We start from the raw sequence: 12987 nt of genomic DNA, 5'->3' as shown, positions 1-12987 counted from the left end.
GTGTATTTTAATAGTGTGAATAAGCTTCACTTTTGTGCAGATCCTGAATCGGTCTGTAGCTACTGAAATCCTTACAGATACATGTGACTGAGCAGTTTTTCTGCATTTCATGGAACCACTCGCTCAGGCAAAACTCGAGTGCAGCAGCTGCCTCAGGTTTAGAAAAGTGAATGCAATGCTGGCTGTCACACAGGCATTGCCAAACATGCAATCTGGCAGGCTTAAATGGATCAGGACAAATAGTGAAAACAATTATTTGTGAATATTTTATTAGAAAATATCAAAAATTCATCAAATAAATTATTCAGCTTCCATATGACTAATCCTGCCAATGATAGGGAGGAGCCTCATGCACTGAAGCCAGGCTGCCGGGTGGGGGAGGCTTCAAGTGTTTCTGGCATCAGGCAGCGCAGCGCCTTAGAGCCTGGCTTTGGAGCACTTGCATCCATCCCGTCTGGGTCAGCACCTGAGCCACGCTGAGCTGCAGCAGGAAGGGTTGCTGTGTGGAGGGCTGAACTGCAGACAGACTCCGCCAGTGCCGTGGGAGGTTATGTCAGTGCCCCGGCTGAACCTGATGAACTCACAGCCAAACTCGGCCATGTTTCACAAACAGGTCTGACAGTTGCCTCCTTCATGAATGTGCCTTGGGTTTTTTTCTTTTAGGTGCGAGTCTATGACCTCCTGCAGTACGAGCATGGGCCAGATGATGTCCTGATCCTAGCTACTGATGGACTCTGGGATGTGCTGTTAAATGAAGAAGTGGCAGAAGCTGTCACTAACTTTCTACCAAACTGTGACCCTGATGATCCCCACAGGTTTGTGCTCATCCCTGATTTTCTAGCTTCTCCATAGAAGAGCACTTTCTGGTAACATATTCATGTAGAAAGTATGATATGAATAACATTTGGGAAATATGCAACACTTACAGGAAGACATTTTTATAGGTTGGACGGAACCTTAACAGCAAATGTGAGCAGTTGGAGATGGGGCTCTATTATAACTCAGAAATGCCTGCCTTCAAAGGAGTAGGTGTGGGATCGCAGTATGATGGCATGGGATTCATTTTGTTTGCTGTATGAGGTCCTGTGAAAACTGTAGGAGGCTGGGATCTTGGAAGAACATGGCAACAAGTCTCTCATCTGGAAAATCCCGTAACACTAAAGATTGTTTCTCAGAAGGACATCCTCAACATCTCCCTTTCTCTCACTGTGTATGTATGTAAATACTGCACACTGTGGTTCCCACTCATTCCTAGTCATGGTGTGACCTTTAAACCCACCTTCCATAAAGGATGCTCAGTGCTACCAGCTGCAGGACAGTGGTGTGGTGACAAAACAGGTGGAAAGTCTGACTTGTAATTCATTTAATTAGATCCTGCTTCATGTCATCATTTTAATCTACCTCATGCTCTTAATTTTTCTATCTTTATCACATCTTAGATTATCAGTTTCTGTCCTTAAAAAAATCATGCAAACAAACAAGTTCCCAAACAACCGTCTAGAGGCTGTCTGCCTTGAGTGAGTCCATAGGTTTGTCTGCTACTGAGTTCAGTGTCACTGGGAATTAAATCCTTATGTCAGAGATCAGAAGTCTCTTGCTTGTAAATGAGACCGCGAAAGTGGAAAGAGCTTTATTTGCTCTGAGGGACTGTTCAGGAAGGGAAGTGTGTGTTGCTAGTGAATTTAGGGCTGTCTACTACTGTGTTCTGCCCTCACCCCTGACTGAGAGTGGGGAAGAGAGATTTTACACATCCCCTGTGTAAAATGTACACATTTTACACAGTTGTTCTGTGGAAAGTGGAGTTTCAGAAATAGCTAAGACCCATCTCAAAATGCTTGCTGTTTCTCATATTTCTAAGTGGTCATCTTCCCAGGGTCAGCCCTGTTCATCCACAAACAAGATAACTGGGTATGGACACCTTGACAGTGACTTGGGTTTTAAAGGGAGAACACCTTCAAAATGACTCGGCAGCAGTATTTTCTTGCCCTGACACTTTAAAATATGGAATGCAAAAAGAAGTTTTGTTGCAGTCATTGGGAGAATGGATGATTGATGATTATCATGAAGCTGCAACTACAATATTTTGACTTTGCACATCTCCTTATGCCAAAGATGAGGTGTGGTATGAATGACAGCCCCCAGGCCATCTCTACTTCAGCAAGACATGCAGCTGTGTCTGCCCTCTCTCTGGGAGCTGATGAGACAGGATCAGCTAAGGGCACTTCCAGGGCATCTGGTAGTGTGCTAGGCAGATGTGCCGTTAATTTAAGGTAGGAGGAGATGACCTATCCCATAAACTTTCAGTTATTCCCTAACACCATTCAGAAAAGCTATGGTGCTTTTATTCTCATTCCTTCACCCTTGAGATTCTTGCAAAGGCACCTGGTAACATACAATACCTCTGTCCTGCTCTCTCCATTCTCATCTAGTATTTGGGAAAGGTTGGCGCTGCCTTCCATCCTCACCACTCCCATCTATTGAGAATACAGTCAGGGTGTATTGTGTCTGTCTTGTTCCTTTTGGTCTTTACTAAGCTGATGGTGATGGCCACCATGATTGCTGCAGTAGGAAGCAGGATTCTTCAATCTTTTTGACTTGTTAGGTGAGTTATTTCATCCATTATAGAACACTCAGAGCAATGAGAGACACTAAAGGAAAACTGTATTTTCTTTGTTTTGATTTAGGTTTTCTCCTACTGGTTTAATAATTGTGGGGGATTAGTCACTGTTTGTGCCAGCATGAGTACCACACATTCCACAGCTAAGCCTGCTGTTTATAACTCTGAACAAACACATTGGTGTTTGACCTATTGGTCTTTGAATGGACATCTGAATTGTAAATAAATTTGTTCTTTTAAGCAACTTTGTGCCAGATCGTTTAGAGGCTTACAGATAGTGATGGCAAGACATTTCTCATAGCAGCATGCAGAAGGTAATTAGAGCAGTCCCTCATATAGTTTGCAATGATATTTATGAAAATTACCATTGTGGAATTGCTCTTGCTGCTTGGTTGTAAAGAATATTTAAAGGTTTTAAGTACTGTGTGAGAGGTTCTATGTAATTATTTCACAGTGGTCTAAATGAGGTATAACTAATGAATTTACTGTAGCATTCCAGCTCAAGCTGTGGAGCTGCATTCATTCCTCTCACTAGTCAGTGACAGAAAAATCTCCTTTGCTGTATTACAAATGTTATGTTTAAAGGAAATGTTAAACCAGAAAATGTCAGGTTCTGTGATGGGTGCAGTGACATAATCTGTGGTGAGGTGATCAGCTGAAAATGTAATATCTCTAGGGATGTAGAAAACTTGTCAGAATGTAAGAGACTTGCACCCTGGGTTTGGCAATGTTATGGTCCTCAGGAGAACCAACCTGTGGAGCAGCCTCTGGATCCACCTGACCCAATAGCCTACTTATTTCCTGACAGCAGCATATTAGAAAAGAAAAGAGAAAAAAAAAAGCCTAGAGAGGATTTTAGAGCTGCAGAGTACTTATCTGTTACATAATTAGCTCCTTGCAGGACCAATATCCCTCCCATTTGAATTAGAAGTCACTTTATAGCCTGATGGGTAAGAGCTTACAGCCCTCAGCAATGCTCTTGGGACTCTCCTGGTGGTACTTACTGTGAGTATTTGTTGCCCACATAAAAAACATTTCTGAATTCTGTCAAACATGGCGTGTGCCTGGACGTCTCCAAGTGCAGCGAGAGCAGAGTCCTCAGGTCTCTCTTCATCCAGCCATGCAGACAAAGCCTCAGGGGATTTGGGCACACATTTGTTTAGAGAACAGTTCCTGTGTGAGGGCTGTGATGGAGTGAAGAGGCTGGGGTGGAGCTGGCTTTCTTAGCCAGCTCATTTCTTCTGGGTCTTGTGGCAGATGAGCATTACAGGGTTCCTAGCGAAGGACAGGTGGCAGTGCCACTGCTGCTGTCCATACATCAGCTCTCTGAAGAGGTATGAAGATGGAGAACTGTGACTCTTTGCCAACTTCCTTCAGCTGCATTTATGCACATTTACCCCTGACCTTGGGATTCTTTTATTTCTCATCCTTCCTTTTGTCATTTCTCGTCCCCTCATTTTCTCTCTCACACTCACTAGAGATTTATGAGGATGCCGAGGAGCTCCTCTACCTCTGCTGGGTGTGAGGAGATAAGAAGCTGCTCAGACAGCAGCACGATTCCCCCACTGTCATCATTCTCCTTCAGTACTTTCACTGATCAATACAGAAAGCTTTGGCATAAGGAGAAAACCTCCATATATTTATTCTTAAAACACAAAAGTTGTGTTCCAGCAAGGCTATTCATTAGGAGGAAGTGGATACTTTAAAACTACTTCAGCAGTTCTCTAATGCTGTCTCAACAGCTGAATCCCAATTTCATAGCACTGGAGAATAAAACATTCAGTAATGGACTGCTGCTACTATTCATCTCCAGGTACTAGACACTCACCCTATCTCTTCTAGTGCCAAGTTGGACAGCTTTGCTTCAATTCAGCTCTACACAGGAGAGGAATACTTTACTCCACTACTGCCTTCCCCTGTTCCTTTTTCTTTGCTTCATTGTGCTGGTTTTCTTGAGTATTTCACAGTTTGTCTGCAAGAGAATTTCTTGTTTATTAAAATTCCTTTTTTCTATCTTCCCCTCTCCAAACATTCAGCAGCAAAAGCCAAATACAATCAAAAGCAATACTCATTCCTTCTTATTCCTTAGATGTGGAGAGTCCTTGTTAATTAGAAAAAGCAGGAAGGCAAAGTTCTCTTGCAGAATGATGGGTGTTTCTTTCTTAAATTCTGACAATAGCTGGGAAATCTTTGGGAAATATGTTCTTGCCAAAATTCACTCAGCATCAGACATGCTGTGAATAAATATTTCAGTTTCTTGCTTGCCACGTGGAGTCCTTTTGTTCCTTAGCCCTGCATCTGATTTGAGAACTGAGGAGTGCAAGTATGTATGTTTGGGTTTTTTCCCTTAGAAAACACAATTCCATGTTGCATTAGGACAGTACGGGCAGTGCTTCTTGTTACATCCTGATGTTCTAGCTCAAGGTTGTGGCACAGGCTGATCTCAGAACATGCGGGCTGTGCATGTGTGTGTGCAAGCATGTGTGTTAGATTCCATGTCTTTGGGCCCTTCTTTTAGTGCTGAAGTAAATAATTTGTCAAAACTAGTGAGGCCTGGAAATTTTATCCCTCAATACCATTAGGAAGAGTGGGTGTATTGCAGCTGTACAACATTACTTGAATTTGGCATCAAACCATTTGAGTAGTCAAGCATTGGTTCGTTTGCACTGAAGAAATCTTTCTAGTAGAGCAAATATATCTACTCTTGATTCAAAGGAGTCCTCTGAGGTCAAGGCATCAAAGCTATAAGCACAAAACATAACTGTTTTGGTTTTTTCCTTCTTTTATTCCCAGACACTGAGGAAAGTCTCTATGATAGAAATTACAGCTTAATAAGGAATTCTGTGGTGAAACATTCTAAGGTTAGAAGAGTCCTGGGTAATTGATAAACCTAAACACACACATAGTGCTTCTGATCAACTGAGGTATTGCTCTTTCCCTTTCTACACACGAGATCTGGGCAGATAATTTCTGGTCAAGAGTCCTACCTAGAAATGAGGGTATTGAAATGCAAACCCTTCTTGTTCTTTCTGGTTTTGGAAACACGGAGGTGTGCTTTAATTCTGGAGGCTGTGTGTCTGGCTTCATAGAGCCCTGCACCATGCTGGAGGTTGATACTTACACTTTTAATAAAAACCATGCAGACTGGGTTTTTTTCCTTGTCACTCTTTAAACTATTCAGTTAATTTTAATTATCAAATCACAGAAAAGCTTGCCTCCACCCAATCAAATTCAAAACCTCTTGGCCAGGTGTTGGGCTGATGAAGTAAAACACATGACAGTAGCTGCTCACCCATAATGAGATTTCTTTCAGAGGAAACTTCTAAGTGAGTACACAGATGTGTTGATGTAGTAACAGCAGGTAAAGCAGTAAGGGAGAGCATGAGAGCACTGTCTATGCACCTTTTGGACTCTGACACCCTTCTGCCCCCAAGCAGCATGTGGTAGTTTTTCAGGACAGAAAAGTAACTCCCATAAATCCAATGCCACGCAGCCCAGCACAGGCTGGAAGTTTTGAAGCAATGTGAAACTTGGTGCTTCACTAATTAAGCACTTGACCTCTCACATTCATGCAGTTTTCACTGAACTCATAAATGTGAAAGAACTGTGGAACTCTGTTAGTCTGATCATATTAACTGTAAGTTTCCTTTTCCAGTTTCAGAATAAAAGAGATTTAAAAGTCATTCCTAGGGTCAAGACAACAGACAAGTTAGTCTTAAAGTAAAATTTGGATTTTATTTTTATGCTCTATTACTTGCTGTCAAATTACTTTCTTTGTTATAGCTCATTTCTGAAATAGTTGAGCCATGTTTACCTTCAGGTGTGTCAGTGAACCAAGTGTGTAGTTTTCAACAAGTAGTGTTATTTGGGGGTCCCCAATTTTTCAGACTGCTACTAGAAAGCCAATTTGCTAAGGCAAGCATGTTTAATATTTTTCTGAAGATTGGTGAAGCCAGACACTTAGAATGGCCAGCGACTTTTGATCAAGTGGTGCCTGTCAAATAGCTTTACATTCTTATTCCGGAACTGTCGCTGAACTGGAGGAGTTGCTTTGTGCATATGCCATGGTTTGTGTTTCTCCTGCCTGCTCCTAAAACACTGGGAAGCATGTCTTGGTAGGTCACAACATTAAATCTGGCAGGCAGCAGGCTGTGCAAACCCACTTTGCTCATGGAGATGACCCTCCCTGTCTGTACTGTGCCCTTTCCGCAGGTACACGCTGGCGGCGCAGGACCTGGTGATGCGAGCCAGGGGAGTGCTGAAGGACCGGGGCTGGCGGATATCCAACGACAGGCTGGGCTCCGGAGATGACATCTCTGTCTACGTCATCCCTTTGATCCACGGCAACAAACAGTCGTGAAAGGAGCACCAAGAGTGGTTATAGGGTGGGGAGCTTTTTGGGAAGGGCTTGCAAGAGACAATAGGTTTTTGGTGGTCTGACCAGGACACTTCCAGTTGATGTAATCTAGTCAAAACTAATGCTGGAGATGTGTTTTTTCTGCCCAGAAGGTAGGGTTCTGCACATATACTGTATATGATTAATGATAACCCTTAAGATTCCAATTTCCCTACAGAAATGGTTTTGGTGCTTAACAGGAATGGGATTTAAATGCTGCTAGCATATTATGAATTCTGTCATCCCTCTAGGTGGGGTGGGGAATTAATTTTCTTTTCTCAGTTTACCATGTAGCTTGGAAGAGCCATTTCAGTTGTGAAAGTAGAAGTGGGTACCAGAAGCCAAGGAGGCTCCTGAAATCTACCCCCAAATATTCAGAAGGGGGCTTGGGTCCCATCTCATTTAAGAATATAGATATACATATATGAGACTCAAAAGTTTTCTTTCAGAAAGTTGTATTCATAACTTATCTATGGACAACTTCAAACTTGTGTAATCATTTGAGCCCCCATTTTCTTCTCCTGTCTCTTCTTCAGTAGACTATACCTCCTGTATTTTAGTAGGAAAACTGAAATTGGTTTCAGTGTAACTATGCCTGTTTACTGCAGCTAAAAACAGTCACCTGCAAAGTTTTCCAGGAGAAATAGGTCACAGTCCCGTATGGCAGAATTTATTCTGGGGTGAGGAGTTACTTGTCAAGATTTCTTGTTGTGTGTATACCATGATATTACAGAGCATGCAAACTCTGCTTTATGTGATGTTTACCTGGAGGCTGTGGTTTCTTTGGGATCAGAGATTTACATTCATTGAATGGTTCTGCCTGCTTTATCCTGTTGAAAGGATCCCTGACCATAAAAATTTTCCATGAGCTGAGATTTAGTAAATTTGTTTGGGCTCCTGAGTGTCTTTTCAGTTGGACTTCTACTTGAAGTAGTGGTATTGATCTCATTAGCAATTTGGATACACGGATAGTGATCTGTTTCAAAGGTGTTTCAGTTCTTCCTGCCTCAGTTATTATTCAGTATACCTTGCCTGTGTGACTGCAGTGATCAGAAAGGATCAGAGGACTTTCTGTCCTCTTGGCATTGAGAATTGTACTCAAGCATCACTAGATGACTGAGATAGATACAAGCCCTTGACTTGCTTCAGCACTTTCCTTAGCAGTGATAATTTAAATAAAGAAAATCTGTGTAAAACATTTTTGACATGAAAGCAGTAGTCCAGGAGAGAAGTGAGCAAGTCTGCAGTGTGACCTGGCTGCCTAGTCCACACAGGCAGCTCTCTTACTTCATTGGCAGGAATTAAGAGAAAACAAAATCAGAAAGTTCTAGCATACAGGCAGGTATATCAGCTGGGGAACCAACTTCCACCTGATTTGTGCCCAGACCACATTGATGTGGAGCTGTTCATCTGGTTTGAACTTCTTCGACAAGAAGAAAGACAGGGAGCTGACATCCTTGTAGGGCACTGACTAAGGAGCTCACAAAGGTAGTGTCCTTTCCAAAGGAGAAGGAGATGCTGTGCCCTTTGCAGGCTTTCTCCTGAACAGACGTGGCCCAGAGCTTGCCAGTTCTGTAATTTATGATGTGCTGTGCAAACACGGTGCAGCCCGAGTGTGGTGCAGCTGCACATATGCTTTATTTGACTGCATCTAGAAGTACAGTTTGGTGGATTTAAACTACTCTTTCTCCAAATCTCTAGACCCAGAAGAGTTTCAGGATGAAAGCAGGCAATGTGGAGAGTGGAACAGCTCAAACATTGCAGCAAGCTGCGTGATTCTGGCCTGAAAACTGTTCTAAGAGTTCTCCAGTGCCTCATGTGATAAAGCTGTACAGAACATGGATGTTTTACATTCTAGAGCTTCAGTATAAATCAATGGCATATCTGATTATGTGTTTTCATGCTTTTTTTCCTGATTTTTTTCTCTTTACTTCTTTTTCTTTGTGCATCTGGGTGAAAAGAGAGGCTTGGAGTCTAGAATATTTTTCACATGGCCCCTCATATGTTTCAAAGTTTAAGCAAGAGATCTTCTCTTGCACTTTTTTTTTTTTGGCCTAATAAACATATAAACATGCTTTTCAGGCTCTGTGTAACTCCTGTTGTCTCCTCACAAATGCAGTTGTGTAGTCCTCTAGCAACTCAGATCCTCTTTGACAAAGAAATTAGTACTGACAAAGCAAACAGCAAAGATGCTGGTGCTTGCTGGTACCAACTACAAGCCCAGGTCAAATATTTCAGTGCTCATGCACTTGGTCTTCGTTTGGTAACATGGTGTCAACACACATACCAGTTGCTGTAAAACCACTGAGTTCCACCAATGTGGTGGAAGTAGATTTCCAGAGTAGCATTTGCCAAAATTTGAAAGTGAAATTTCAATGGCGATGGAAAAGGCACCTTCTCATTCAGGGGTGTTTTTAAATGTACCCCTGAAGAGATGGGTTAGCAGACTGCATGTCTTGGTGGGAGCAAACTGGCAGGTGACCTCTCTGGGCTGGTGAATCAGCCTGCACAGTGTTTGTTGTTCATCTGAGGCATCGCCATCAGTCAGGAGCTTCTCTGCAGCAACTGGGCCCAGGTTGAGTTACGTTCATTGTCAGCCCCAGTCCCAGAAAGGACAGAAATACACTATCAAAATTAGTATCAATTAATGATTCTGAGAACTTTAGTAAAAGTTTTTATACTCAGATGTATATGACTGAAACTATGCTGTGACACTTTTTGTTTTGCTTTTTTTGCAGAGTATCCATTACACATTAGGTGCTTGCCTCCCTGAAGTGTCTGGCACATCTCTGATCCGTGCATTAGTACTTGGGCTTTCACTTTTGCTGCTCTCAGTAGGAGGTTCTTGCATACCTGAGCTGGGGTCTGGTGCTTTGCTTCAAGGCACCTAAGGCTCACAGAAACAGCAGGCAGAAGTCATTTATTGGGGAGGTATTATGTGAGAAGTAAGAATAATTAAAAGCTCCTCCAATTCCTTTTAAAGGCTGAATTACTTTGCATTGCACAGCATTAGAAAACACTGGTGGCAGGGAGGATTCCTGGTGCACAATGCCATTTTTCAGATGCAGGATGGGTACTGCCATGTTCAGACTTGCCGCTGCTCTAGGGCTCAGTGAAGCTCCTAAGATGGAGCAGACAGCTTGTGTCCTCAAACTGGAGCAAGTTAGGCACCAAGTCCAAATTTTAGATCTCTGGCATGTCATTGTAGTTACTGCCTGATGCCAGCAGTGCTTTGGCTTTTTGCCAGTCAAGTTCCCTCAGTATCCAAAACTGCTACAGCCTCAGCAGCAAGAACCTCAGTCTCAGTTACATCTGCATTCATGTTCCTGTTGCACACAATGCTCTGCCTTGCCTGTGCATAGGCACTGCTTAGAAAGTTGGGCAACTTCTTGTCCTTCCTTGGATAATGGCAAGGAAAGGTGCCAGTAAAGGAGTTCCAGTTAGCTGCAGTGTAGCACTGTCTTCTGCTGCCGGGTCCAGTCCCATTTGTAGAAACTCAAAACCAAGAAGCTTTTACCATTCTCCCTGAAATACTGTTGCAGAAAGTAGAACAGCCATTTCAGATATTTTTCTCTTGCACTACAGCCTAAAATTTTCTTTCTTTAATTTTATGAAGAAGGTGGTTAGAAATTTAATTTACTCCAGATTATGTAACACACAGCCATCTTTTGGTGCATTAAGACGATAATGCTTCCTTCATGAACACAAAAGTGTATTGTCTGAGAGGGCTGCTGTTCAGTAGCCTCATGCTGGAGATTTTTCTTTAATAAATTTTAAGAAACAAGGACTAAATGAAAAGTGGTCAGAATCTGCTGTTAATAGTGGATTTCCATTTGCAGTTACTTCTGTGTAGAAATATGACAAGAAGTTTTGTGAGGTAGTCAGGTCTGTCCCTCCAGGATGTTTCTGAAGAACTGCTCTTGATGTTTGGGCAGATTTTGGCTCTGAACTTCTGCTCGGTTTTTTAAGAACACTACATGCTTCGAGCAAATCTGCTGTGTTTCTTCCAGCCTTGGTGTTTTCCTTTTATTTTACATTTTATGTACTAATACTTTCAGCATTTTTCTGTCAAACATGAATGGCAAACTGTGTGAAACTGTTGTTCCTCTCAGACATTTTAGGTATGTAAGTAGTTTTCCTCCATGTGTCCTAGATGAAGACTCAGTGATGTGGCTGTCATAGAGAGAGTGACTAAATGATGCTGTGACTGTGCTGCTGTATTTCTACCTATGATGTACTTGAAGGAGGATGCCCTTCTCCACCTCCATGCTCATTCTGTTTTCTTCTTTTTTTTTAATCCATTGCTGTTGATGTTCTTTCATAGGTGTCTAATTTTGATTTTTTTTTAATACCTGCCACATTTATCTTTCCTTCAATGGGCACTTCATCTTAATATCTTGAGAACTGTACAACTGTCTAGGGTTTATATGTCCTGAAGAAAGGAGGACCTGCTGGAGGAAGATGTTTTGGACCAATGTACTTCTGCTTTGTGACTGTGAAATGTTAATCTTTTTGTAACCTAAGAACAAAAAATGTTTAGTAAAGGGATATATTTTGTGTTTTTTGAAACTTTTCAGTGCAATGAACAAAAGAGGAGGATACTGAAGAAGTGTATGTGCAAAGTTTTAAAATAAAATTTTAAATTATATATTATATAATCCATCTAGCTGTATAGTCATTTTTGTTCTGCCTTTGTCATGAACATTCCCTGAGTCTCTTTATGTGAATTACTAATTGTGCAATGCGGACAAGTAGCACACTGCTTTACAAGGGAATTGATGACTCACTGACAAAAGGTCTGACTCTTGAGTTAGTGAAGTAAATTCCTTTGAGGTGGATTAGTGGATGGGTTGATCTGGAAGAGTTCAGCTGTAGGGTCGCTGTGAGAGCTTTGTGCTGCCATCAGATCACGATTCATCACTCAGACTGCCAGTTGCCATGTTCTGACTCAGTGAAGAGCCGTGCAAAGTGATCCAGTACCAGCTCTCTGAGGCATTGGATGTAATTTTGGAAATGACAACATAGTTGGAGTAAGTTTTCCCTCATCCTCAGTTCCTTAGGAATCACTGTCTTAAACTCTACTCTGAGTTTATGTTCGAGTAAGGGTGAATTCATGGATTACACTGAAGCAAGCTTTCATGGTTATTTAGTAACCATAGGTGCTTTTGCAGGTTCTGAAGATGCCAGAACTGACACCGACCTTGCCCTGTGCCAGCACAGCCACGGGCAATGCCCACCTGGGTTGCCAGCAAGAGAGTGAGAGCTGGGCATGTACATGAATGTAAATTCATTATTCTTTGAAATATTGCGTTGTAGCACAAGTGGTTCTCCTGCTTCCTATTTCACCTCATGCTTAGTAGAAGAGCACTGAAAACATCTGTTCTAGTGCTACTGTGGTTTTAAAGTGCTGCACGTGCCCGTTGTATTATCCACTGAGCACAGTGGAGAGTGCCGAGAGGCAATGTGTTACTTTCTTTCACTCTTGCTTCACTACTCTTCCCCTAAGTCCTACAGTTTATTACTGCAGTCCGACCTCAGTGTCAAGTTTAAAATTGCTGTGCAAATAAAACTTCAGCACAGCTTTGCCTGGCTTGCTGGTGTCAGCTGAATAATAAGTGCTGGTGGCATGCAGTGACAGGGAACTGTTGCACACCAACTGAACCTAAAGGACCTTATTCCACATCATCCTTTTGCATTTCCTGTGCCATAAATTCTATACGTGTGTAGATCAAGTAAGGCTTCTTATTTAAAAATTTTTATGTGATTCATACAACTCTTAAAATTTGGACATGAGTTTCTGTAATTCATGTAGTCACTAAGTCAGTGCTTTGCCAAATAATCCATTCATGTATTCTACCGAATGTGCCCAGTTAACTAAAGTGACATAAGGGAACAATCCCAGTAATTTATTGTATTTTGTACAGAACCAGTTTCTTCTTAATGCATCCTGGTAGAGCAATGTACTTTCACAGAA

General features: G+C 42.0%; 1 protein-coding gene across 1 annotated transcript in view; it reads left to right on the top strand.

Annotated features, from left to right (window-relative positions):
* The window catches only part of PPM1H (protein phosphatase, Mg2+/Mn2+ dependent 1H), a 131879-nt gene extending 120204 nt beyond the window's left edge, over positions 1-11675 (top strand). The window contains exons 9-10 of the mRNA XM_038153174.1: positions 664-815; positions 6830-11675. Coding sequence (XP_038009102.1) covers positions 664-815; positions 6830-6977 — 300 coding nt within the window. The 3' untranslated portion in view covers positions 6978-11675. The remainder of the gene's footprint in view (positions 1-663; positions 816-6829) is intronic.
* Positions 11676-12987: the final 1312 nt, after the last annotated feature.

This window comes from Motacilla alba, chromosome 1A (assembly GCF_015832195.1).
Source record: "Motacilla alba alba isolate MOTALB_02 chromosome 1A, Motacilla_alba_V1.0_pri, whole genome shotgun sequence".
NCBI classification, from domain to species: domain Eukaryota; kingdom Metazoa; phylum Chordata; class Aves; order Passeriformes; family Motacillidae; genus Motacilla; species Motacilla alba.
This window is presented reverse-complemented; position numbering and strand designations above follow the sequence as displayed.